General features: G+C 52.7%; 1 protein-coding gene across 16 annotated transcripts in view; it reads right to left on the bottom strand.

Annotated features, from left to right (window-relative positions):
• Nucleotides 1-8,404: 8,404 nt before the first annotated feature.
• KRBA1 (KRAB-A domain containing 1) overlaps nucleotides 8,405-25,195 on the bottom strand; it is a 38,311-nt gene continuing 21,520 nt past the window's right edge. For 13 of the 16 annotated variants that reach the window (XM_073810045.1, XM_073810046.1, XM_033863434.2 and 10 more), the window contains one exon: nucleotides 18,863-24,923. In XM_073810045.1, the coding sequence (XP_073666146.1) occupies nucleotides 24,040-24,923 (884 nt within the window). In that variant the 3' untranslated portion in view covers nucleotides 18,863-24,039. The other 3 variants (XM_033863440.2, XM_073810049.1, XM_073810050.1) reach the window with 3 other exon arrangements.

Genomic DNA, 25,195 nt, shown 5'->3' with positions numbered 1-25,195 from the left:
GGTTCTGGGGCTGTGAAATGAGTTGGGGGGATGGAACTCCAGACTTTTCTCATCCACTCACCCACCTTAATCCACACACAGATACCCCTTCCCTTCCTATCCTGCGTGAGTTAAATTTAGCCAACTGCCGGTAATGGCCTTTATCAAATCAAAATGTGATCCAGCTAATTGCTAGATCACCATCTTGCTCCCTGCCTTTAGCTCAAATTGACAAGGAAGAAACATCAATATACATTTCTCATGCCAGGTGTCAAAGGCTAGAACTGTAGGGAATGCAAAGAGAGGGGACAGTGTGCCCCTGGCCATTCCTATGGGGACGGCGTGCCGCCAAGGGCTCTGGAGCTCCAGGGCTCTGCCTCTGTTTGCAGCTCTCCCAAGGGGATCTCAGAACAGCAGCCCCACCTGCCACTCTGCCTGGCAGCAGGAGGAAGGATGTTAGTGACAGATGAAGGTTGCTTTCGCATCACACTTTCCCATAGGTTCTCTCTTTACCATGGGTGCAGACGTTTCTGTAGCTGTGCTTCCCCAGCCTAGACTGGCAGGAGAGCTGGGCTGGCTGGGAGTGACTGGGAGGGGTGGGATGATGGGGGAACGTGTTGGACTTGGAGTCAGAAGTCTTACCTTTGACCCTTCCTCAGCCTCTTTTAGGACTTGCGGCAGAGTCCTCATTTTCCTGGGCCTCTGCTTTCTCATTAAAATAATATTGCTGGGGCTTCCCTGGTGGCGCAGTGGTTGAGAGTCCGCCTGCCGATGCAGGGGACACGGGTTTGTGCCCCGGTCCGGGAAGATCCCACGTGCCGCGGAGCGGCTGGGCCCGTGAGCCATGGCTTCTGGGCCTGCGCGTCCGGAGCCTGTGCTCCGCAACGGGAGAGGCCACAACAGTGAGAGGCCCGCGTACCCAAAAAAAAAAAAAAAAAAAAAAAAAAAAAAAGATTGCTGGCGTTGATGAGGGCTGAGGCTTTTTTCCCAATTCTAATGGCACTATCACCAAAAAGAACCCTAGCCCTGCGCTAGGCACTGAGAAACAATAGTAAGCAAGACAGACAGGACCCTGCCCTCACAGAACTTGCAGGAAACGTGAGGAGTGCGGGCTGAGGGCCAGCGCAGAGGGCTTTGGGAGTGGCGTCCCAAATTCAGGAAAAGTCAAAGGAGGTTCCCGGGATGAGGACACCTGTAAAGTGAGCCCTGAAGGATGGGAGCAAAGAGCAAGTGGGTAGCCCCTCCTTCTGGTCCTTTTCCTGGGTTCCCACCTCCTTCCTATCCCAGTCTTATAAGTCCAACTGGTCTGAATATGCAAGACCTGGGAAATCTTAGGTGGGACCCAGTCCCACAGCCATTCTGGTGATGACCAGTGTGCTGGGGGAGGCGGAAAAGACGAAGAGCCAGGCGGCCCCTCTGAGTCAGAGCACAGTAGTGAACAGAGCACAGTAGTGAACAGAGGACAGTAGTGAACAGAGGACAGTGCCTCTTGCCTGCTTCGGGCATCCCCACGGCTTAGCTGGCTCCTTCAAGCACCCACACCAATGAACTGGCACCCAGCACACACGTGCTCCATTCCTAAGTTGTTGCCTTTCCACTTTGAGAAGGAGGGGAAATGGTCAGCGAAGGAGCCAGCCTCGTGTGTTTCAAATACAGGTTTCCCCAGCTATCCTAAAGTAGGGCGTCCCTATGAAACCTTCCATAAGCTGAAACATCGTAAAGTGGAGAAGCAATCACTTTTGGACACATCTTGCTAATGGACGCACAGAACAGATAGAGAAGAAGCACAGATGCTCACGGACACAGTTCAAAGCCATGGCGGCTTGATGCTGGCATGCTGAGTGTGGTTCCCAGGAAGGAGCTTTGCAGGGTCTCTCTCACTGCCTGGGGTACGCTGCCTCTATAAGGGCAAAACAAATGCTAGATGCTATTTTCACTTTTCATAAAAGCAAAACTCCTCTTCAGATTCCTTGCAGTTAGCAGAAGCAGGTACTAACGTAGGTCTTTCATAAAAGTGAAGTGGCGTAATTCGAACTTTCAAAAAGGAGGAGATCGCTGTAAACCCCACAGCCGGCGCGCCTTGTATCAGAAAATACCCAGATGCTCTAAATGTTCCTATTTTTCTTCTAGGTAACACTATGCTCGGGCAACTAAGTTAGTGATAAAGAGGCTGCTTGGCAGCGATGGAATCAGAGCAGAATGAAGTCGGTAGACTTAGAGCCTTAATCCAGGCTTTAGTGAAGTCTACCTATCACATAATTAGTAAGACAAAGAACTTTCCGAGTGGCCTCCTCCTGTATCTCCTTCCTCTCCATCTGCAGGGTTGGACGAGAACATGCCAGTTAGAGTGACCTGCCGGACATCCCTGCGAATCTTGAGTCAGAAAGATTCCAGATGTTCCCCCGGCTCGGCCGGCTAGCTCAGGAGGCAGGGAGACAGGCATTGCAATCCTCCACCCAGAAGGACGGGTGAGCTTTGGAGTCCAACCAGCCTTGCGTAAACGTTGTAGGGAATTGAACAGAAGATCTTGTCGTTGTGGCATCTACAGTCCAGATATAAGACAAGCAGCTGGTTGCTTTGGGGCCCAGAGCGCTGGGTGCTCTGGGACACTCCGAAGAAGAAAAAGCCAAGATCCCTGACTCACAAACCTAAACCTTAGAAGGGAGACAGGCTTGAGTTTCATAAAACACCTGGACCATCGTATGTGGTGGTCTGGGCCCAGGTGTTCTATTCTATTCTTCAAGATATAGGTATTGGAGGAGTTCAGAGAAGGGGGAGGGCCTGGGCTGGAACAGTCAGGGATGGCTTTGCCAGGAGGAGAGTCCTGGTGAGTCCGGAAGGCGGCTACAACTGGAAGAGACCGAGAGGAGGTGGGAGGAACCAGGAGGAACTGGGAACCCTTAAGTGCTAAACCTTATGTTGAGGCGCCGGGCTGCAGGGGATCAGGTATTTGCACACAGTTTGAGATGAGAACAGGTCACCCAGCTCAGGGCCAGTGCAGAGAGAACTCACATCTCCAGGGCGCCCTGTCCAGGTCCTCTGCCAGCGAGGCATCGAACATTCAGGACTCCCTTCTCCCATAGCCCTTCACCGAGCTGGTCCCAGCACTACACTTCCCTGTGTCAGCCACCCCGGAAGAAACTATCGAGGGATGAGGGACAGGGTAGGCAGTATGAAAAGGGGTTGTTGTGATTACCGCTAATCGTAATGGTAGCTAATATTTACCTAATACTTGCTATGTGCCGGGGCCCGACCTGAGTTCTTTACATATATATTAACATAGCCAAAACTCACAATAACTACCATTATTATCCCCATTTTATAGATGTGGAAACTGAGCACAGAGCAATTAGGCCATTTGAACAAGGTCATTCCTTCCTTCCTTCATTCATTGAACAAACATGTATACAGTACCTGCTTGTGTGTCTGACACTGTTCGATGCTGGGAATAGTAATAGTAGTTATAAACTAAAATGTGTCCAATACTCTGTGCTAAGTACACTACAAATTAAGGGCTTTACAAGTGTTGCTCTGTTTTTCTTTCCGCCACCCTATGAGTGGGCATCGTTGTCCTTGGTCAAGTTTTTCTGATGAGGTAAAAGAAGCTCAGAGAGTCTAAGTTACTTGCACAAGTCACACAGCATATGTGATGAAAGCAACCCAGTGGTCTGATCCTAGAGCCTGTACTTTAAAAAAGCACATTTTACGTTCCCACCAACAGTGCAGAAGGGTTCCATTTTTCCTCGCCAACCCTGGTTGTTTTCTGTTCTTTTGATAGTAGCCATTCTAACAGGTGTGCGGTGATCTCTCTTTGTGGTTTTTTTTTTTTTTGCAGTACGCGGGCCTCTCACCACTATGGCCTCTCCCGTTGCGGGACACAGGCTCTGGACACGCAGGCTCAGCGGCCATGGCTCACGGGGCCCAGCCGCTCGCGGCATGTGGGATCTTCCCAGACCAGGGCACGAACCTGTGTCTCCTGCATCGGCAGGCGGACACTCAACCACTGCACCACCAGGGAAGCCCTCTTTGTGGTTTTGACTTGCGTTTCCCTAGAGCCTGTAGAGTTAAACACCAAGCTTGGTGTCTTTGCAGAGAGGACCCTCAACGTTCCTGGTCCTCAGGGGCTCAGTGGATGGATCTAGTGATCAGTGTGGAAGGGAAGCATGCGAAGGGCCATGGGATGAGGGGTGAACAGCAATGAAGTGCACGTGGAGGGTCGGGAGGGGTCTCTGGAAGGTGGGGTGACTTGCTGAGATCTCACCTCCTTGGACTGGGCTCTCGGCCAGCCGGGTACTGTGGTCACATTCACTCACCGTATTAAGGAGTGTCTGTATCCAGGGAGAGGGAAAGGGGTTCCTGCCCCTGGGCCCAAGGCAGCAAACCAGACTTCCAGGGGGCAGACCCCTGAGAAAAAGCAGGAAGCAACTGAAAGCAAGCTCGTGTATTGGTTGCAGAATGTTCCCTTTCCAGAAGTGATGGTGAATTATGGGGTCACCCTGAGGCGGGGATATGGGAGTCGGTAGGGAAGGGTGGCTGTCGGCTGTAACTGGCTTGTAACTGGGACAACAGCCTGTATCACAGGCTTGAGTGACACCGCCCAGCGCAGCCCGTCTCTGGGCCCCAGTATCTGAGAATCGCCTGGCTGTTGCCTGCCTGTCTTCCCTGCCCCGCAGGCCTCTCCCCTGCACACACAAGGGGTGCGGCGGGGTAGGGGGCTGAACAGCCCGGGTCTGTGCTGCGGGACTCCTTCACCAAAGGCGCTGTGTTTGTTTCCTAGGGGCCCTGGAACAAAGCACCACACAAGGAGGATGGAAAGCAGCAGGCATTTATCCTCTCAGTTCTGGAGGCCAGAAGTCCAAAATCAAGGTGTGGGCGGGGCCACGTTCCCTCCGAAGGTTCTGGGGTGGGTCTGTTCCAGGCCTCCCTCCCAGCTTCTGGGGTTGCTGGCAACGCTTGCGATTCTTGACTTGTAGCCTCGTCCGTCCAACCACTGCCTCCTGTGCTCACATGGCCTTTCCTGTGTGTGTGTGTCTGTCTCTGTGTCTCTTGTCTTCTTTTCTTTTTTTTTTTTAGATGTTGGGGGTAGGAGTTTATTATTTATTTATTTTTGCTGTGTTGGGTCTTCGTTTCTGTGCGAGGGCTTTCTCTAGTTGTGGCAAGTGGGGGCCACTCTTCATCGTGGTGCGCGGGCCTCTCACTATCGCGGTCTCTCTTGTTGCAGAGCACAGGCTCCGGACACGCAGGCTCAGCGGCCATGGCTCACGGGCCCAGTTGCTCCGCGGCATATGGGATCCTCCCAGACCAGGGCTCGAACCCGTGTCCCCTGCATTAGCAGGCAGATTCTCAACCACTGTGCCACCAGGGAAGCCCCTCTTCTCTTCTTAGAAGGACCCAGTCATAGTGGACTAGAGCCGCCCCAGTGACCTCATCTGAACTTGACTGCATCTGTAGGGACCCAATTTCCAGATAAGGTCACAGTCCCAGGTCCCAGGGTGAGGACTTCAGCCTGTCTCTTTAGGGGACACGTTTCAACCCATCGCAGGGAAGTTCACAGAGATACTGTGTCAACCCTGGAGGAGGACAGACTGAAATGCAGGCTCCCGGTGCTGGGAGGGGATGGCTGGCTCCACCCCGGAGGGAAGGGGGCTCGCGCGGCACAGCTCTGATCAGACTCGACTTGTGTTCCCCAGAGCTCTTGCCTTCCACGTGACAGGCTGGGAAACTAGCTCTGGAGAAACATCAGAGTGTTCAAAAAAGCCCAGCGATAGTAACGGAAATGTCTCTTCGTGTTCCTTTCTTCTACAGTAATGTTTTAAATTGATATTTTCTTACTTCTAAAACAGTAAAGTAGCTTTGACACGACTGTAAACAAAGAAAGAGCACAGTTGACTTTTAGGAGACTGTAGGAGCAGCTGAGGACTGAGCTGTCTTCATTCAAACGTGACTGTTTTGTTTAGTGTCTCTGAAAACTGTGTGTGTGTGTGCGTGTGTGTGTGCGCGTGTGTGTGTGTTTGCACGCGCGCATGCACGTGCCTATTCTAGGGTTTATTTGTGGGGAGACCTAAGATGGAGGAACGGCATGGGGCTGAGTGTGCCTTGAGGGGTAAGTGGGTTTGAAGGGCAGGGGGTGCAGTTCAGAGAAATGGGCTGCGCTGGGGTGGGGGTGGGGCTTTTGCACAGCATCTGGAGGGAGAGAGGATGGGCACACTGAAGCGGGATGAATTGGTCTGCAATATGAACATTTTTTCTGCCCCAGGAGACTCAAAAACCCTCCTCGGAGTTGTGGTGGGACCTGGCATAGTGTGGTCACAGCACGGCAGATGCCCTTCGGGAGGAAAGTAATTCCGAGGACCTGGTGGAGAGCTTCACCCCACCTTAGGGTGGGAGAAACAAACTACTCTACCTTATTGGTATCTTGTTAACCAGAGACAAGTCTGTATTTCACAATCAGGGGTGACTACTCTGTTGCAGATGGGTGACATCCTATCCTTTCCTGGGAGCAGTAATTTGGGGAAAGGCTGCAGAGCGCTGTGCTGTGGCCTCAGGTGGTAGAGAAGCTGGGGGTCCTCACGACAGGGCATTGCCGGAAACACTTCCCCAACTACCTGACAGAGAACAGAGGCCCGGGCTAGGAGGAGGTCAGCCTCATGGCAGGGACGCTCTTGGTCAATACCAGGACCTGGATTTACACCATAGGCTTATGTAACATCATTACATAAGGTCATTAGGGGCATTTCAAGCGGATTCTGCTTTAGGCTCTCCAGATGCCAGACCTGGGCTCCCCTATAGCCCGGCCAGGCAGCTCCTTTCCCTCACTGAGTTGCTTTGCTCAAGGTTTCCCTGGAGGGCTTTCAGGGCCCCTGAGACTCGGCCCTGTGGCCCAGCTTCCCCCCAGAAGGGCTGTGTTTTTGTGGATGAGGCAAACTCTCTCCGAGTAGCTGGTCCTCGGATCGTCTCCTCCGGGACGCAAGCCTGGGCATCCGCGGCGCGCTTGTGCTCCCCACGCTGACTGGTCCTCGCTGCGCGGCTGCCCAAGCCCAGGCTTGCCGACCACCTGGACTACTGTTACCTCCTCCCATCGTCTGGCCTCCAGCTCCTCCCACTTTCCAATGTATCCTCCAGCTGGTAGGGGGGGTCTTGCTTTTAGCTTGTTATGCCCCAGCCTAAAACTTTCATTCATTTCCTACAGTTTAAGCGCACCTTCTTCACGAGGCGTATCCGAATTCACAGCAGCTGGTGCATTGCCTTAGGTCAGCTGTGGATGCGTCCGTCTTCCTCTGTGGGTTGCGAGCTTCCCTGGCATCCAGCCTGGCTCCCGTCCCCCAGCCAGCACTCAATAAATATTTGGGGTCTTAATTCAAAGCCCTCTGCAGTTGGCCCCAACAAACCTTTTTTAACTTATTTCCCACACCTCCTGGGTAAAAACCCTCCCCAACCTCAACTGATCTTGTGTTCTTTCGCCCTCATCTTGCCGAGTCTGTCCCACCTCCCCTCTTTGCCTCTTTGCCTCCCTGTCCCACCTCCCCTCTTTGCCTCCCTTGGTTTCCCCATCATGAGCCCACCCAGCTCAACTTCCCTTTTATTTATTTATCTTTTAAAAAGGTATTTATTTACTTATTTATATGTACAGCAGAAATGAACACAACATTGTAAATCAACTATACTTCAATTTTATTTTATTTTTTATTTTTATTGGAGTATAGTTGATTTACAATGTTGTGTTACCTTTTGCTGTACAGCAAAGTGAATGAGTTTTACACATGTGTATATCCAATCTTTTAGATTCTTTTCCCATGTAGGTTCCACTTCCCTTTTAAATCCTACCTCTTCTTCAAGCCCAGATGGAGACCCCCTCCTCGGGTGGGGTGGTGGTCTTTCCCGAGGGCCCGGCCTCAGGCATCTCCTCCTTTAGGTACTCAAGGCCGCATCTGATGCTATCTGCAGCATTGTGTTTCCAAATACCTAAAACTTACTGGGCGCTTAGCGTGACCTAGGCTCTTAGTTAATTCTCCAAAGTGCCCTTGGGTTATCCTCATTTCACAGGTAAGGAAATTGAGGTTTAGAACAGTTGAGCTCTCAGGGATGTGAGGGCCTCGTCTCCCCAGGCAGACTGCGGGCAGCTCCAGGTCCGGCGTCTTGTTTACCGTGTGGACTCTTAGGACCCAGTTCCCTGGGTGCTAGTTGAACTGTGTAGCTGGAAGAGGAGCCCACCCATCTCTCCCCTCCTGAGAGCCGTGGCGCCTAGAATCCACCTTTTCAGAGTCATAGCTTCGGGCTAAGTCACGGTAATGGCCGAAGCATAAATCCTGGAGAGAATAAAATTCAGCGATCTATCCCTCCCCTCCCCCCACCCCCATTCCCGCCCCCTCCCCCCCCCCGCCAGAATGCTTACGGCCGAATGGACTGCTCAGGTGCAACTCTCAGAGTTAGATGTCAGGTATATCTCACATACTTTACGTCTCCCCTGTTTTAACAGCCAGATGTAACATATGGTCTTTATTTGTGTTTCCTCCAGATACACCTATACCTACGTTACCAGATGAGAAGACAAACACACAGACCCAGAAGAGGCAAGAGCCTCACTTGGGGGAGCGGATGCGAAGGGAAAGCAAGAACATTGGTGTTGGAGGGGCCTGGGAATTTCCTAGACCGGCGGTCCCTAAACTTCTGTGGACCACCAAGCAGGTTGGTAAGACGTTTGAAACGCTCCCCAGAAAAACGTGCAGAGAAACGACAGTTTGCGTATAATTTCAGAGGGCACGTGGACCGCTCCATCCCGACTCCAAGCCCACCCGTGGCCTTCAGAGTCTCTGAAGCTCTGAAATTTTAACCCCTCATCCTGCACATGAAAGAACAGAGGCCTGGAAAGGGAGAGAGGCCCCCAGCCCGGGACTGAGGGTGGGAGAGAAGGGAAGACAGAATCCTCGGTCTGGCCAGGGCACGCCCTGCTGACACGCTCTCCGTGTGATCTTCTGCCTAGGCTGCCCCGGCCACAGGAGGAGCCTAAAGGCAATTTGGAAACTGCGATGGGGCCGGAGGAAACACCCGGGCTCTGCAACCCCCTTCCTGTTCAGCAGGCTTGGGAGGGTCGGGTAGTCAAACCCACAGCTAAGTGAGCTGAAGGGCTCGGACCAGATCAAGAATCATAATTAGCCAAAGGACCCACACACCTTCACCTCTGGGCCCAGACGGAAGCCCCCCAGCCTGGCTGGGCCTGGGGGCTGGAGTTCACCCCCGGGAGGGCCTAGCTGGGCGGGAACCAGGAAGCCCAGTGCCTCCCTGCCCATGGCGTACCCCCTCCCCGTGAACAGTCTGACCGGGGCTTTTCATTTCGCTGCAGCTGCCTGCACACCCCTGCCTCATCTGGCTTTGTTGTGCTTTGTTTCAGGAAGGAAACAAAGCAGCCGTCCTCACCCCTCACCCCCACTTCTATTCCCAGTCAAGGTCACAGGCTCTTCCTCTCCTCCTGGGGCCAGTGCTAGCCACCACCCGTCAGGGTTTAGAGAGCAATCTTCCGAACTTTCAACGGCTCTGTGAAAGTGGTTGTTTGGGGAACCATTGCTGAGCGGGACAGGGGAGATGCCCCAAAACTCGAACTGACTATCTGAAGTCAAGTAGGTACTTGAGAATTCCTGGGAAAAATCGAGGACCTATCCAGTGTCACCGTGGGGACTGCCTTTTGCAGATGTAACTGGTTCATTAAATGAGCCGCACTGCGTGGCTGGCAAGCAAGAAGCGACTTTATTTTTTCTTCCATCGTCCCATTCAAACCCATCCTGTCAGACCCGCCTTCTCCACTGGACCAGGTTCCACTCCTGCGCGACCTTCACCTGGATACTGAAAACAAGCACCGCTCACGTGCTCACAGTTCTGCGGGTTAGCAACTTGGGCGCGGCCCCGAGAAGAGGTTTTGGGCCGCCCCACCTGGGGTCCTTCATGCCACTGCCGTCTTGTGGCTTTGGGGCTCAACAGGGCCTGGACGGTCCCAGCTGGCCCCGTTCGCAAGTCTGGTGGTTGGTGCCGGCTGTCGGCCTGGCCCCTCCTCTCCTGCTCCAGCTTTCCTGATGCTTTATTCACGTGGCCTGTGAAAGCGGCCTCTCCTCAGCCTCTGCATCTCCAAGTTCCCACTGTCACCGTCAGTCAAATGACCGACCGACTTTCTCAGTTCCAAATTCCCAGAGGAGAACATTGGACGGTCTAAGCTCAAGGTAAGTTTAGCCAGGTTTGGTCAGCCGTGACCAGGAGGCTGAGGTCACCTGGTTGTAGTACGAGTGCTGTGCTCTGCCCTGTTTATGGCAGAGATGGAAATTCCCAGGGAGAGGGGTGGCCGTGAGCCCCCAGGCTGGACAGACAAGCCCAAGAGGCGTCTGCCGCGGGGGCACTGCGACCAGATCCAGCCCCGTGCCAACTCTTATACTGACAGTTCCTCCAGGACCATCAGGCTGGTCAACTCTGAAATCGTTGGCGGTTACTTAGAAAGCTGCTTCGGCAGAGTGGTGGGGCGGAAAGTAGGTTGAGAGGGTGCGAAGGTAAGGCGGAGGCGGGGGAAGTGGAGGCCAGATAGATGTGCAGGCTGCTCGGGATAGACGTCTGGTTCTTCTTCATCCGGCACAGCTGTCCTTCTGGGAAAAGCTTCCCCCTTATTCTTCCTGCTTCACCGACGTGGCCGGGTGAGGCTGCCACGTGCTCGCAAGGTCCTGCCCTCCCTACTTGCCAGTTGTCCAGGTGAGAACCCAACAGCGGCTGGGCCAGCTGGGGCCCTTTGCAGGGCACTGAGCTTTGCATCAGAGACTGTGTGAGTCAGACCCTCCCGGGGAGCGAAGGCCGTACTTGTCAAAGTCGGAATCTTTTGTAGGCCGTATTTCTTATCATGCGGACGAGGCTAGTCTTCGGGGAAGGCGAATGGAGCTGACCACAGAGAAAAGCAGGGGTGAGAGACGGAGAGAGTCTTGGCATCAGATGAACCATAGATTCTTGACATTCCCGAGGCCAAATGGCATTCCTGGCTTTCAGAGGCAGCCACGGAGATGCGCCGCTTGGGTTTCCCTTCCGAACCAACTCCATTCCGCTGTGGGTGAGTGGGGCACGGTCGGCCTGCAGAGTCCACCTCAGCTTGTGAGCCGAGACCAAGCCCTCCCCAGGAAGTCCCTAGCCAACCCGGAGTGCGGCTGGGAACTCAGGCCTGGCTATCCCTGCCCACCGTGGATCTCTGCTCCGCAGCGCCCTGTGGGTCAGCCGAGACTCTGCCTCGCGGTTTGAAGTCCCACCTGCATGATTCTGCTTCCTCCCAACTTTCCTTTCTGAGGTGTCAGATCCACATTGTGCCTAAGACTGTTTTCTCCCTTTTTTAATCTTTCACAGGAATTACCTCCCAATATATCTCTTACCCCCTCCCTCTACCTGCCTCCAGAAGGACCCATCTGACACCCTTTCCCGGGAATTCAATGAGTCAATACATTTCCCTTTACATCTTGGTTAGTTGAGTTGGGCTTCCGACCTTGCAATCACAAGATTCCTGACATTCTACCCTTGACTTACACAAACAGTATTAAAAACATGACGTAGGTCCTCCAGCCCCTTGCCCAGAGCGCCTTCCCTTCCTGGAATCCCTTATTCTTCTCCCACCACCAGAGGACCCAGCTGACCTGGTTTCCCGTTGAAAGAATGGCTCTCCTGGCCCCTGGCTTTTCCCCACAGGCTGAAGGAGGCTGGAGCCCAGCGCCCCCTCCATCAGCGGTGGGAGCCGGAACTGTGGTCCAGAGAGTCCATTCTTGTGGTGTTCAGCGGAAGAGAAAAGCCCAGATCCGTGAAAACATCCACTCCTTCTTTGCTTAACCACTGATTCTCAGAAGATGGAGACTTGCCCCTCCCCATTCCTCCAGGTGAATCAGCAGTGGAAGGGCCTAAGACCCCTGCTCAAAGGGAGCCCAGTTCAGTGCAGGCCTCCAAGGGGCTGTCAGAGTCTGACACTTGCAAGTTTCCAGCTGGGGTCAAGGTTATTAACAACTCACCTTGCCCGACATCCAGGTGGTAACCATCCCCGGTGACGCCACTATGCCGAGCATCGTTGCATTCCTGACCGCTAAAGGAAAAGAAGGTGGGAGCAGTGGCCCTTCAAGGTCGTCTTCATCAGCCTGTTTTCCAGAACCATCCTCCAGACCAAACCAGCCATGACGCCACAGGGGCAGAAGTGATAACTGAGGCCCCGGGGCCAACGCCTGCCGCTAGGGATGCAACTCTTCCTGGACCACCTGGAGCCGTTTCCAGGCAAACGTGGGAGACCCGTGCTGGTGAGGCAGCCTTCCCTCTAGACTTGGAAAGGTGAGTTCTGATGGACTGGGCTCCAGCAGCATCGAGCAAGAAATGGAAGAGGAGGAACACGTTCCCTGGAGTGGGGCCCGTGAAGGAAGAGGAAGCCCCTGGCAGGAGCGTGACAAGAGGACTCTGCACTCTTACGTGGATGGGATTCAATGTACCTCCAGTACGACTGGGAAGAGAGGACCCCGCGGGGAACTTGTCTGGCACCAGCGCGGCCCTTTCGCTCACACGGCGGAGCAGGTGACTCACTGTTCTAAGCGTCCATTTCCCCTCGGCACGATGAGGATGAAGTGACACTTCACTGGACGAAATGAACTAGTGTAGAATAATGACATGATGGAGCACAGGGCCTGGCGAATTCTGGGTCTAAAATTAGCTCACGTTACTGAAAGACACATTGAATCTTACTGCATAAAACTCACCCAGGGAAGGACTATTTTCTGATCTTTCCAACCGCGGTTCTTACAGAGCGTCACGGCTGTAAGCGGCACATAGTAAGTGCTCAGCGAGTGGTAACCAGCATTGCTCTTCTTTTTCCCCATCGGAGACAGGAGCTTTTTTTTTTTTTTTTTTTTTTTTTTTTTTTTTGACAGGAGCTTTTATTGATGCTGATGGGGGTAGGAAGGGCCCCCGGGAGCCCGGAGGGGGGTGGGAGGGCCGAGTCAGTCAGCAGATGCCCAAGGCCTGAGCAAGTGGGAGTGGCTTAGGGTACATTCATCTTCTTAGGATTCTGCGGCTCCTTCTTTGGGGAAGGGAGAGAGCATGTTGAGGGGGAGCAATTCGCAGACCAGCAAGGGGAGGTTAGGGATGGCTGAGAGCTCCTAAGCTGAGAGAAGGCACCGCAATAGGCACCTTCTGTGTGGAAAGCTGGATTAACTGGTCAGTAGGGGAAAGGGAGCGGGGCACTGGGTTGGTGATGGAAAAGAGCTGGGGCGAGTGACAAGTAAATGCTGCGGACGAAGGTCAGGCCAGCGCCAAAGACACATTCCTAGAGAATACAGGGTCTAAATTAGAATGTGGGCTCAGCGAGGAATCATTATATTTCAACAGCAACACACAAAGACAAGGCCACCAAGTAAATCGCGTTACAGCTGAATCCTTTTATGGACTCTTGGAGACTTTGGTAAAATGTCATTGGGATTATGCGTTTTTCCCCAGACTTGTGTAACGTTGTTTCAGACCTTAAAATCCCTTCAAGTGGGTGTCAGAATTCCGTCTGAAAGTGTGCCTCAAACATACAAAAGCCGAGGGCCCTGGCATAGCAGGTGAGACGTTCTGGCTGGAAACCCGGCGGAGGTAGGTTTTTATTCTGAATCCACCACTTTTACTCGCTGTGTGACTGCAGGCAAGCCTTTCACTCTCTGAGCCTCAGTCCCCTCCTCAGCGCGGGGTGATTGGAGGATTAAATTAGGTAAAGTTTGTTGTGGTGACGGGCACATCTACTAGCACTTAATAACGTGAGCTATTGTGGGGTATTTTTATTTTCTTCTTTACACCTTTTTTTTTTTTTTTTTTTTTTGAGGTACGCAGGCCTCTCACTGACGCGGCCTCTCCCGTTGCGGAGCACAGGCTCCGGACGCACAGGCTCCGGACGCACAGGCTCAGCGGCCATGGCTCACGGGCCCAGCCGCTCCGCGGCATGTGGGATCTTCCTGGACTGGGGCATGAACCCATGTCCCCTGCATTGGCAGGAGGACTCTCAACCACTGCGCCACCAGAGAAGCCCTGTTTAGTTTTTTTGTAGGTGAACATCAGCATCAGGTCATTTTTGTTTGTCTTAAACACTAGCTCACAGGCGTCACCTTCGCGATTGCTCAGCGGAGTGGAGGGAAAGCCTCCTGCATGAGTGTTCCAGAATATTCTCCTCCATGTACCGGGACGGCTCTATAAACAGCAGTCACAGCAAAAGTGGCAAGGTCCCAAGTGAAGAACCGTGGTAATGAGAGGGTAAAGAGAATGGGATGGATTTTAGGAGAAAAGTCGCCTGTTAGAAATATGTGTAGGTTTGGGGGATGTAGCTCACGTGAGGGGCACTGACTGTAGGTCACACCGTCCAAGGTCCAAGTTCATGTACCGTCTAAGTACTCTGACACTGCGATGTCCCTCTTGGTGTAGGCGTCTCTCCACCTCTCTCTCTCCCCGGCTCAGCCCTCTCTCATAGCGCTGATAGCATGAAGTCTCATCCCCACAACAGAGCTGCTTTTCATCAAGCGCACGTCACGTAATCAGTCTGCAGTCGGGCTCGTCTGTCCACCTCGGAGACCGGGGCCTCCTGTGTGAGGATGAGCGAGCAGCGGGGCCCGAGGAGATGAGGGGTCCAACCTCGCAGACCCGGGGCCGGACACCGGCTCAGTGGCGGTGCCAGAGCGTCCCGGAAGTGGGTGCAGGACAGCCGCCCACATTGCCCTGAGGGGCAGTCAGGTCTGACAGCATTAGCTTCAGGATGTCTAAGATAGCAGAGAACATTAGAGTCTAAACCCCACCTTCCACTGCAGGGAGATTTCTTTCATTTTGTCTAAAATTTCCCTTTTCCAGTGTCAAGGGGAGGCCCTCTGAGTGGTCACACCTAACAAGCCCCGGGCACTTTGCCTGTGCTGGGCACCACGTGGGCGCTGAGGGACGAGCTCACCAAGTGTCAGCCGTGGGTAAACAGTAGGTCACCTGACTTGCACGTGGGAGAGCGCCGGAGGGGGTGGCTGAGGCTCCCTTCCTGCCACTGCGCTGGCTGTGGACACAGAGGCTGCCGCTCGCCCAGCTCACCCCACACAGCTGAGGATGCTGACGGGGCCCGGTGGGGTCAGCAGCATGAGGACCAGTAGCCAAGCCATCGCCAACTCCGCCGTGGTCCATGGCCACCTCACCCCTGGGGCCGCTTGAGGCCCCTCTCCCCAGGCTGTCCCCTCTCTCCCTTCCTGGGGGCAGGGACTTGGACAAAGGCTATGGAATCCTCACCGGCCCCTCTGCTTGGATTTCCATCCCTTTCCCCAGGGTCAGGGAGGAGACTCGACGTCCCACGTCCCGTCAGCCATGAGAGAGGTGCGCTGTGCAGGCTGGAAATCATAGTTCCTGGCAGACGCCTCTCCTTCCCTCATGTTTTCCCTGGACCTGGGGACCCTGAACTGCCTGACGCAGTGAAGCAGTGAGAGGCGCTCAGCATCCCCTAGTCTTGATGAGAGCCTTGAACCTGAATCCAGTCATAAGAAACAATGAGTCCAAACCAGACAATGGGGTGTTGTACAGGACAACCGCTCTGACATGTTAAAACTGTCAGTGTCCTTAAAAAACTAAAAATAGAGTTACCATAGGATCCAGCAATCCTGCTCCTGGGCATATATCTGGAGAAAACTCTAATTCAAAAAGATACATGCACTCCCTATGTTCATAGCAGCACTATTTACAATAGCCAAGACATGGAAGCAACCGAAATGTCCATCAACAGATGAATGGATAAAGAAGATGGGGTATATATACACAATGGAATATTACTCAGCCATAAAAAAGAATGAAATGATACCATTTGCAGCAAGATGGATGGAGCTAGAGATTATCATACTAAGAGAAGTCAGAGAGAGAAAGACAAATACCATATGATATCACTTATCTGTGGTATCTAAAAAAAAAATGATACAAATGAACTTATTTGCAAAACAGAAACAGACTCACAGAGATAGAAATCTTACCAAAGGGGAAGTGGTGGGAGAGGGATAAATTAGGAGTTTGGGATAAGCAGATACACACTACTATATATAAAACAGATAAACAACAAGGACCTACTGCATAGCACAGGAAACTATATTCAATATCTTGTGACAACCTATAATGGAAAAGAATCTGAAAATATATATATATATAATGTATATATATATATACATATATACACACAAAACTGAATCACTTTGCTGTACATCTGAAATTAACACAACATTGTAAATCAAGTACATTCATTAAAAAAAAAGAATTGTCAATGTCATGGAAGAAAAAAGGGTAGGGGCGGTTCTAGATTAAAGGAGATGAGAGATGTGTCAGCCAAATGCAACGCATAACATTTAGTTGAATCTTGGACAAAAATAAATTGTAAATCATTATTGGGACAATTGGGGAAATTTGAATGTAGACTGCATTATGCAATGATATTATTATGTCAAAGTTAAATTTCTTGGGGGCTGTAGTAGTATGATTATGTAGGAGACTGCTCTTAGGATATATATGATGAACTATTTCAGAGAGGAGTGCCATGATGTCTGCAGTATACTTACAAATGGTTCAGCAAAAAAGAAAACATGTCTATACATATGGCGAGCGAGAGGTAAAGCAACTACGGCTAAATATTAACACCTGGTGAATCCTAGGGGACGCGTGCCTGGCTGTCTGTAGCACCATTCTCTCACATTTTCTGTAGGTTTCAAATTAAACGGAAGCATATCAATTCCACTACATGATATATATTTGTAAAATTGATACAGATATGTATTGTTAATGCTAAATGTCTTTCAGAAACCATTTGCCTTTCCCTGTCCAGAGCCTTAAAATACATATTCAGTGATCCTATTTTAGGGGATTTCAAAACAGGAGAAAAGCCGTGGGCACTGCAAGCCAAACACCGAACAGTGAAAATACGTCCAAATAAACGATGGTGCCTCAGCTGCATGAAATATTGTCCAGTGATTAGAACTCTAATGTGAAACAACCCACATAGTCACATGGAAACACTTAGGATAGACTCACTTCTGGCTGCAGGAAACGTGGTGGAGGTACCAACTTTGGGCTTTGCTAATAGAATGGACTTTGCCCAATAAAATGTGAAAACTGAGAAAGGGTATTTCTGGCGGGGGGAACAGCAAGGAAGTGAATGTTTGGGCTCAGGTATGCGTGAGGAGCCGGGCTGAAGTGTAAGTTCTATGAGAGAAGTCAGTGCGTGATAAGATTGTTCAGCTAAGTCGAGGCCAGCCCGTGGAAGGCTCTGGACGCCGGGGTAAGCTGAGGGACCTGATTCTGCCGCCCACGGGGAGTCTCTGAAGGATGCTGACCCCACTCCCCACCCCCAGCAAGCTCTGCTTTAGGGAGAGAAACCTGGCGACAGCAAGATATGGGCTCACCCCACATCCAGGACGCCCACACAGGATGACCTCAGGTGCTGCACAGTGGAAGCTTTGAGGGTCCTTCCAGTTGTTTAGGAATAAAAGGGGCCTATTCGTGGCTTCTCAGCCTTCCTTTCAGTCCTCGGACCACACGGGTTGCAGCTTTGATCTGTAATTGCTTGTCCTGCCCTGCAGGTGGCGCCGAGGCCCTGGAACTGAAGCCCAGCAATTGCCTCCTTAACTGGAATTCAGAAATGCAGCCACTCTGCCTCGGTTTGACAGAGAAAGTGGTCTCTGTGCAATGTGATGGATGGTGAGAGGCGTCCCAGGCTAAGAAGAGCCTCCTTTTCTGCTCACAACCACCTGAAAGTCAATATATAGGTGACACAGGGCCGGGCCTCACTCCAGACCAATAGAATCTGTGCAAGTGGGCCCCGACCTGACCCCAGTGTGTGCCCAGGTCTGCTTCTCTAGGGTCTTGTCCTTCGTCACCTTAAAGACCAGCTCACCACCAAGCCAGAAGCATTTACAACATTGGGAGTGGAGAGGAGGGAGTGTCTGAGCCAAGTGGACACAGATGCTCCAGGACTAGGATAGAATGTTTCTAACTTCTTTCCTGTAATAATGTGTGACCAGCCTCTTAACGGGGGGGGGGGGGGGGGGGGGGGGGGAAGCAGAAACACAGCGCTGAACCCCAGGTGTCAATGGTATTAGCTCACGGTTTCAATTAGAATCCAAGGGTTCTATAAACTCTCGGAAAATTTCAATGAATTCATTCCAATACCCTCACTCTCTGGTGTCTCAAATCCAAATAAAAGCGTTGTTCAGATATTCAATACATGTTTATTGAACCCCTACTATGTCCCTGACCCAGTGTGGGTGCAGAAATACAACATGTCTCCGCCCTCGTTCATAGAGCTTAGATTTGGGGGTGGGGAGCATTCAACAAATAACGCACAAATAAATGTTTCCGGTTAGTAGTTTTAAAGATAATCTTTTTTCTTCCTCCCTGAATTGCCTCAGACTTGAAGGTGCAGCTTTCACTGTGCTCTTGCTCTGCATGTTTTAGGATCTCACTTTGCTCTGAAGCCAGATTACCCAAGCTTCCAGCACAGCTCAGTCCCCTAGTGGCTGTGTGACCTCGAGCAAGTTTTCTCATTTGTAAAATAAGAATGAAATAATGGGGGCTTCCCTGGCGGCGCAATGGTTAAGAATCCACCTGCCAGTGCAGGGGACACGGGTTCGAGCCCTGGTCCGGGAAGATCCCACATGCCGCGGAGCAGCTGAGCCCATGCGCCACAACTACTGAGCCCGCGCTCTAGAGCCCGCGAGCCACAACTACTGAGCCCGCGTGCCTAGAGCCCGTGCTCCGCAACAAGAGAAGCCACTGCAGTGAGGAGTCTGCACACCGCAACAAAGAGTAGCCCCCGCTCGCCGCAACTAGAGAAAGCCCACGCGCAGCAACGAAGACCCAACGCAGCCAAAAATAAATAAATAAAATAAATTTATTTTTTAAAAAAAGATAATGATAGTATTTACAGCTACCTAAACTGTTGTGAGGAATGAGGAATGAAGGAACTCATAAAAAGTACTCAATGGTTTTCTTCATATAAATCTTTGTTGGATTTGTTCCTAGATACTTGAATTTTTGTTACTATAAAAATGTTTTCTTTTTAAAAAAAATATTTATGTATTTATTTGGTTACACCGGGTTTTAGTTGCAGCACATGGGCTCCTTAGTTGCAGCATGTAGGATCTAGTTCACTGACCAGGGATCGAACCTGGGCCCCCTGCATTGGAAGCCCAGAGTCTTATCCACTGTGCCACCAGGGAAGTCTCCCCCAATTTTTTTTCTAACTGCCGTTGTTGGTATATGCAAATACTGCTTACTCTGGTACATTGGCCTTTAGCCATTTATAAACTCTCCCATTACTAGGTTATCTATAGACGTTTTCAACTGTCTATATATATAGTCATATCACCTGTGAGTAATGACTCCTGTGTTCCTTTTCTGATCATCAAACCTGCATCCTCCTTGCTCACTGTTCTGTCTGGGACATCCACTGCAGCGCTGAATTACAGTGTGAAAGGCAGCCTCCTTTACTTGTTCAATAGGTCATCATTAAGTATTACGTTTACCGTAAGACTTTTTTTTTTTGGTAGATAATCTTTATCAAATTAAGCGATGTCCTTTCTCATCCCAGTTTACTTAGAGCATTTATGGATGTTGGCTCTTATCAGATGATCTTTATGCAGCTACTGAGATGACCTTTCTCCTTTATTACGATGGCGTGTTACCACTAGTGATTTCCAAATGTTAAAACCATCTGAATCTCTGCAATAAAACCAACTCAGTCATGATGTTTTTTTCTTTTTATAAACTGCTGCATTGTTTGGCAATACTTTAAGATTTTTGCTTCTTTGAACACTTTGGGAGATGAGCCTGTGACTTTCTTCTCTTGTACTGTCCTTCTCAGGTTTTGCTTTCAGGGTTATGCTAGTCTCACAAGTGAGTCAGAGTATTCTATATTTTTCTGTTCTTTGGAATACTTTGTGTATTAGTGAAATTACCTTCTCCTTAAATGAGGTAGAATTTATCAGAGAAGACTTCCAGGTCTGTACTTTTGTGGGAAGATGTTTGACCACCGATGCAATTTTTCCAATGTCATGGGACTAGTCAGGTTTTCTATTTCTTCTTGAGTCTGTTTCGTTAAGTTGTATTCTTGTGGGAGTTGTCTGAGTTTTCAAATTTTTGGCGAAGTTTGAAGTATCTTTTTATCTTCATACGGTCTGTAGCAGCATCTGAAGGGGTGTCACCGGCTTCTTTTTTCAGTGACGAATCACACCACGAACTGGTCAAGTTTGTTAGGTTTGTGAAAAACACAATTTTTGGCTTTCTTGATTGTATCTGTTATGCGTATGCTATTTCAGTAATTTCTACTCTTATGTTTACATGCCTTAATGTTTCGGGGGCTTTTGCTGTCCTATTTGTACCTCCTTGTAAATTCTCAGCCTTTCTTTTTTTTGCACGCTCACCCATTTCTCAGTACTGATTCAGCTGTATCCTACAAGTTTTGATATGCCGTACTTTCTTATAGTGCAGTTCGAAATATTCCTTATGATTTCTTCATTGACACACAGGTTACTTAGGAGCACAGTTCTTATTTTATTTATATATATATATGTATATGAATTTCTCATTTCTTGTTATTTGCTTCTAGCTTAAAAGCTAAAGTATGGTCAGGAAGCATATTCAGTGTAATTTGAATACTTTCAAATTTGTTTACACTTAGGGCTTAGTACAGGGTCAGTTTTTGTAAATGTTCTGTGTATGCTTGAAAAGAATGAATATTCTGTAGTTCTGTGGTGCCGTGTTCTAGATTCATCAATCGAGCCAATTTTGTTAATTGGCTCGTTCAAATCTTCCATATCCTTCCTGATATGTCCTATCCATTTCTTAAAAAAACTACGCTAAAACTTCCCAAATACAGCTGTAAATTTGGATGTCTTCCCTTTTATTTCTTTAAATGTTGAGGCTGGTTGAGGGGAAAATGGAATGACTGATAACAACACCCACAACACTGTCAGCACAAAAGGTGGCAGGAAAGACGGGAACCCCCCACCACCGAGTGAGACAAACGTAAGCACAAAATAAGATGCTATATTCAAATCTCAATGTATTAGCAATCGTTTTGCACATAAATGGATTAAGGGCTCTGAGTAAAGGACCAAATTTGTCAGGCTGGATTAAAGGACAAAATCCAACCGTAGGCTGTTTACAGAGGCCACATCTAAAACACAAGGACACAAGGTCTAGAGCAAGCCTGGTCTGCCCATGCGCCGAGCTCCTTCAGCAGAGAGCGGTGATGTTGTGGGGCGTCTCAGGCAAGGACTGTGGCCCCCGCACCCCTTCACCTCCACGGCGGCCCCCCTTCTGCTGGACTGTGTGGGGCCCGCTCCGATGCCGACAGGCTGAGGCGGGACCTTCCCACCTTCCTGCCTCACAGCGGCCTCGGGCTGGCGGGGCAGGTGGGCCGCCGGGGACCCTGATCAGAGGGAGCTCCGTGGGAGCAAAGGTTCTCTGCCCCCATCTCCAGACCCCGGGAATTCCTGAGTTCCAAAGGCCCCTCGGTTTCTCCCACCAGAGTGACCCCATTTCCTCACGAAGTAGTTGGAGATGGACACAGGATCAAACTCCTACACTGCACACAGATTGCTCACCAAATCAGAGATTCTAGAAGCCTTTTCAGTTAATAAAGGGTTTTGTCCACGTGGCAGGCAGTGGACCTGGGGGACGAATGTGGCTGCAGACCAAGGAGTGTCTCACCCTTTATTTTATTACTCGTTTTCTACATTCTTGAGAAAGGACTTGCACTTTCCTACAGGGTCCAGGTGGACCCGGAGCCCCCGGCCTGGGCCGCAGCCGACGCCGTGCGTGCTCCCCGCCAGCGCCAGCAGGAGGCCCGCGCAGCCCGGAGCAACCGCTCCTCCTGGCCTCTGGGCCCGCGTGCTACCTCACGCGTTGACGTGCAAGCTGACTTGTAAAGCCCACAAAACCGAGCCTTCAAACGTCACCCCGTCCCCCCCACCCCCCCCCCCCCGGCTGAGAAGGGCGCGCAGAGGGGAGGCCGCCCAGGGTGATGGGCAGGCGGATGGGCGGAGGCCTCCTCCGCGAGGCCGGGGCCCCTCGCCCGCAGCACCGACCCCTCTCCCCGCCAGGCCGTCAGACCCTTACTACTGGCTCTGAAACGGGCCCAGCGTCGCTCCTGCACAGCCTGGGAACGAGCTGGACTCATTTTCCTGAGTGGAAAGCCTAGAACTTTTCTGTTCCTTATGCTCCATCGAGTATGGCTAACCGGAGGCTTCCCTGGTGGCACAGTGGTTGGGAGTCCGCCTGCCCATGCAGGGGACACGGGTTCGTGCCCCGGTCCGGGAAGATCCCACGTGCCGCGGGGCGGCTGGGCCTGTGAGCCATGGCCGCTGGGCCTGCGCATCCGGAGCCTGTGCTCCGCAACGGGAGAGGCCACAGCGGTGAGAGGCCCGCGTACCGCAAAAAAAAAAAAAAAAAAGTATGGCTAACCGTGAAGACTGTCTCTTAAACATCCTACTTACATGATCTGACGAACACTAGCTTCTGAGACAGTCACCTTGGGACTTACTCTAGACCTGGAAATGCTCTAACACCCCCTTCCCATGGTCTGTCTGCAGGCTACTGCCGTCGGCATGAGTGGCCTGCTCCCTCCACAGAGGCAGCAGGGAGCACAGGCCAGGCCCGGCGTGCGTCCCCAAAGACCCTGATTTTAGGGGCGCACTGGGCACAGCAGCCACAAGCCCCCCTTCAGCACCCATCGTGGCTACAGCCGCTCTGGCCCCGAGTCGGCCTGGGCCTCAGCGCCGCACCCGGGTTTCCTGACAGCACAGCTAACCACGCCACAGGGCCTTCCCGGATAACATGTGTGCACAACCATCCCGAGGATTCCTCAGATCAAGTAAGGACTCAGGCGGGGAAAGATCGGGAGAAAAGATCTGACGCTTGGGAGGGAAATGCGGCAGACGACAGGCAGGCCATTCCCCGTGCTACACCGAGTGCCACCTGAGGGGCGGGGCCCAGGGCAGGCTGGTGGCCGCCGGGAAAGCAGAGCTAGTGACCCCGCTCATGCTTTCTTCCCCCACGAGGAACCCAAGTTTAGCTCAGTCCCTCACGTGTGTTAGGGGTTGGAGTGTGCACGACTCCCGCGGATCGTACATTGGAGTCCTACCCCCAGTACCACCGAACGCGATCTTAGCTGGAGGCAAGGTCTTTACAGAAGTAATCATGTTAGTGAGGGCATGAGGATGGTGTCCTCAGACGAAAGGGACATTTGAGGCATGAGCTCAGGGAGAGCACACTGCGAACATGAGGACGGTCAGCGACCGGCCACGGAGAGGGGCCTCGAACAGCCTCAGAAGGAGTCAACTCCTCGACCTTGGACATCTGGCCTCCAGAACCGCGGGGATGTAAGTGTGTGTTGTTTAGGGCGCCCGGCCTGTGGTACTGTTACTGCGGCCCCAGGAAGACAAGCCCCCTGCTCTTTCCCAGGGAGTCGTGTGCGAATTCCTCCCCCAGCCGCGGAGGGGGCTTGGGGGGCGGGGTAGGGGGGTTGCTGATTCTCTGGGGGCTCTGGGAGGGCAGGCTTGTCCCCAGCGCTGGTGACAACCCAACAGCCATGCGCTGGGGTGGCCCCTCTGGACTCCTTTCCGCAGGAGCCATGGGCCTTTTCCTCAGCAACCAGGGTCGGTAATTTTAGAATCCACCACAGGTATATCCAGCTTAGACCAGGGGGTGGAGTTCTGCCCCAAATGAAAGCTAAGCCCCCATCTGCCAGGAAGAGGACAGCCATGGCTTCTCAGCGCTGAGGTCAGGACAGCAGGCGGGAAGAGGTGCTCTCCTGCGTGGCGCCCCTGCAGTGGCTCGCAGCGCCCCGGCAACGTGGTGTGCGCACACGTGTACGCATACCACCCCCTGCCGGCGCTGGCAGTTCCAGCGCGAAGGGCAGGAAGGGAAGCGACATCTAAACGAACCTGAGTCAAGAAAGCCAGAGGCGTGGCTGGGGAACGCACCTCCCTGAGCAACAGGCATCCTGAAGTCCGGGGCGGTCAGGCCAAGGACAGACCCCTGGCCCCCTCACAGTCCAGACACGGGGAAAGTTCTGCTGCAGGGGGCCGAGGGCGGAGGCCGGCCTCCAGAAGAGGCCAGGGGTGGGGCATCCTCGGAAGGATGCAGCCCATTAAGACGGCGGCTAGGGGGCCCCCACCCGGGGTCCCTGTGCTCCCCACCCCACAGCTCCCCCTCAAGGGCTCTCTGGAGCCCCGCCAACAGGCTGCTTGGATCCTTGGGCCACTTTAGGGTCCTGGGCGGTGCCGCTGCTGCAGCCCGAGGCTCTGCTCCTGCACTGGCGGCCACCTGGAGGGGTGGGGCAGCAGGCAGCAAAGGGGGTGGGGGGCTCCAGGGGCTCTCCGGGAGTCCGAGGGGGTGACAAGCGGTCAGCACAGCGGGGCTGCCGCATGCCGAGGAGAGAGGGCCGGAGCTGGGCCCAGAAGCCTCTGCCAGGGGCACGTCCGGGGGCAGCTGAGGCACCAGGCGGGGCCTCCCGCTGGCCAGGCCTGAGGAGTCGCCGGCCCTGCAGCCTTCCGCCTGGCCCCGCAAGATCTTCGGTCTCGGCCTGCGGGGGCCCTTGTGCCTCCAGTAGGGCGGGTGTCTGTGAGCAGGGCCACCGGTCCAGCGAGGGCCCCAGAGGAGGCCCTTCGTCCCCGGGCCCCACGGGCGCCGCCCCAGCCGATCCACCTGGGTTCTCACGGCGGCCACTTCCTGAGCCAGGCCGGCCAGGGTCCCAGCCAGCCGATCCAGCTTCTCCGAGAGGGCGGCACCGAGGCCGCGGAGCTCGTGCTGCAAGGAACTCGCGCAGGGGCACGGTGGCCGCGGGGAGGCGCGCAGCAAAGCCCCAGGGATGGCGGCTCCGGGGGGAGGCCCAGGCGGATCTCCGGGAAGGGGCCTCGGGTGGGTCCCGGCTGAAACCAGAGCGGTATGCGGGTGAGGGTCCTTGAAGGCTCAGGACCTTCTCTCCCCCCAGGGTCCGTCCCTTCAGCTAAGGCCGGGCTTCAGACGGGTAGGATCCTAGTGACTCAGGCTGGGGAATTATGGATGGCTGTTCCCCAGAGTCACGGGCAGGATAAATCACAGACCGGGTCTCCATGGTAACCAAGCTCGCTTAGGACAGTGGCCTTCCCATCTTCTAGGAAAAGGTGGGTTCTCTATGCCACCTTTGGGCCCTACTGATGTC

The sequence above is a fragment of the Tursiops truncatus genome, chromosome 9 (assembly GCF_011762595.2).
Source record: "Tursiops truncatus isolate mTurTru1 chromosome 9, mTurTru1.mat.Y, whole genome shotgun sequence".
NCBI lineage: Eukaryota > Metazoa > Chordata > Mammalia > Artiodactyla > Delphinidae > Tursiops > Tursiops truncatus.
The sequence above is the reverse complement of the archived record's forward strand: the minus strand, read 5'-3'. Positions and strand labels throughout refer to the sequence as shown.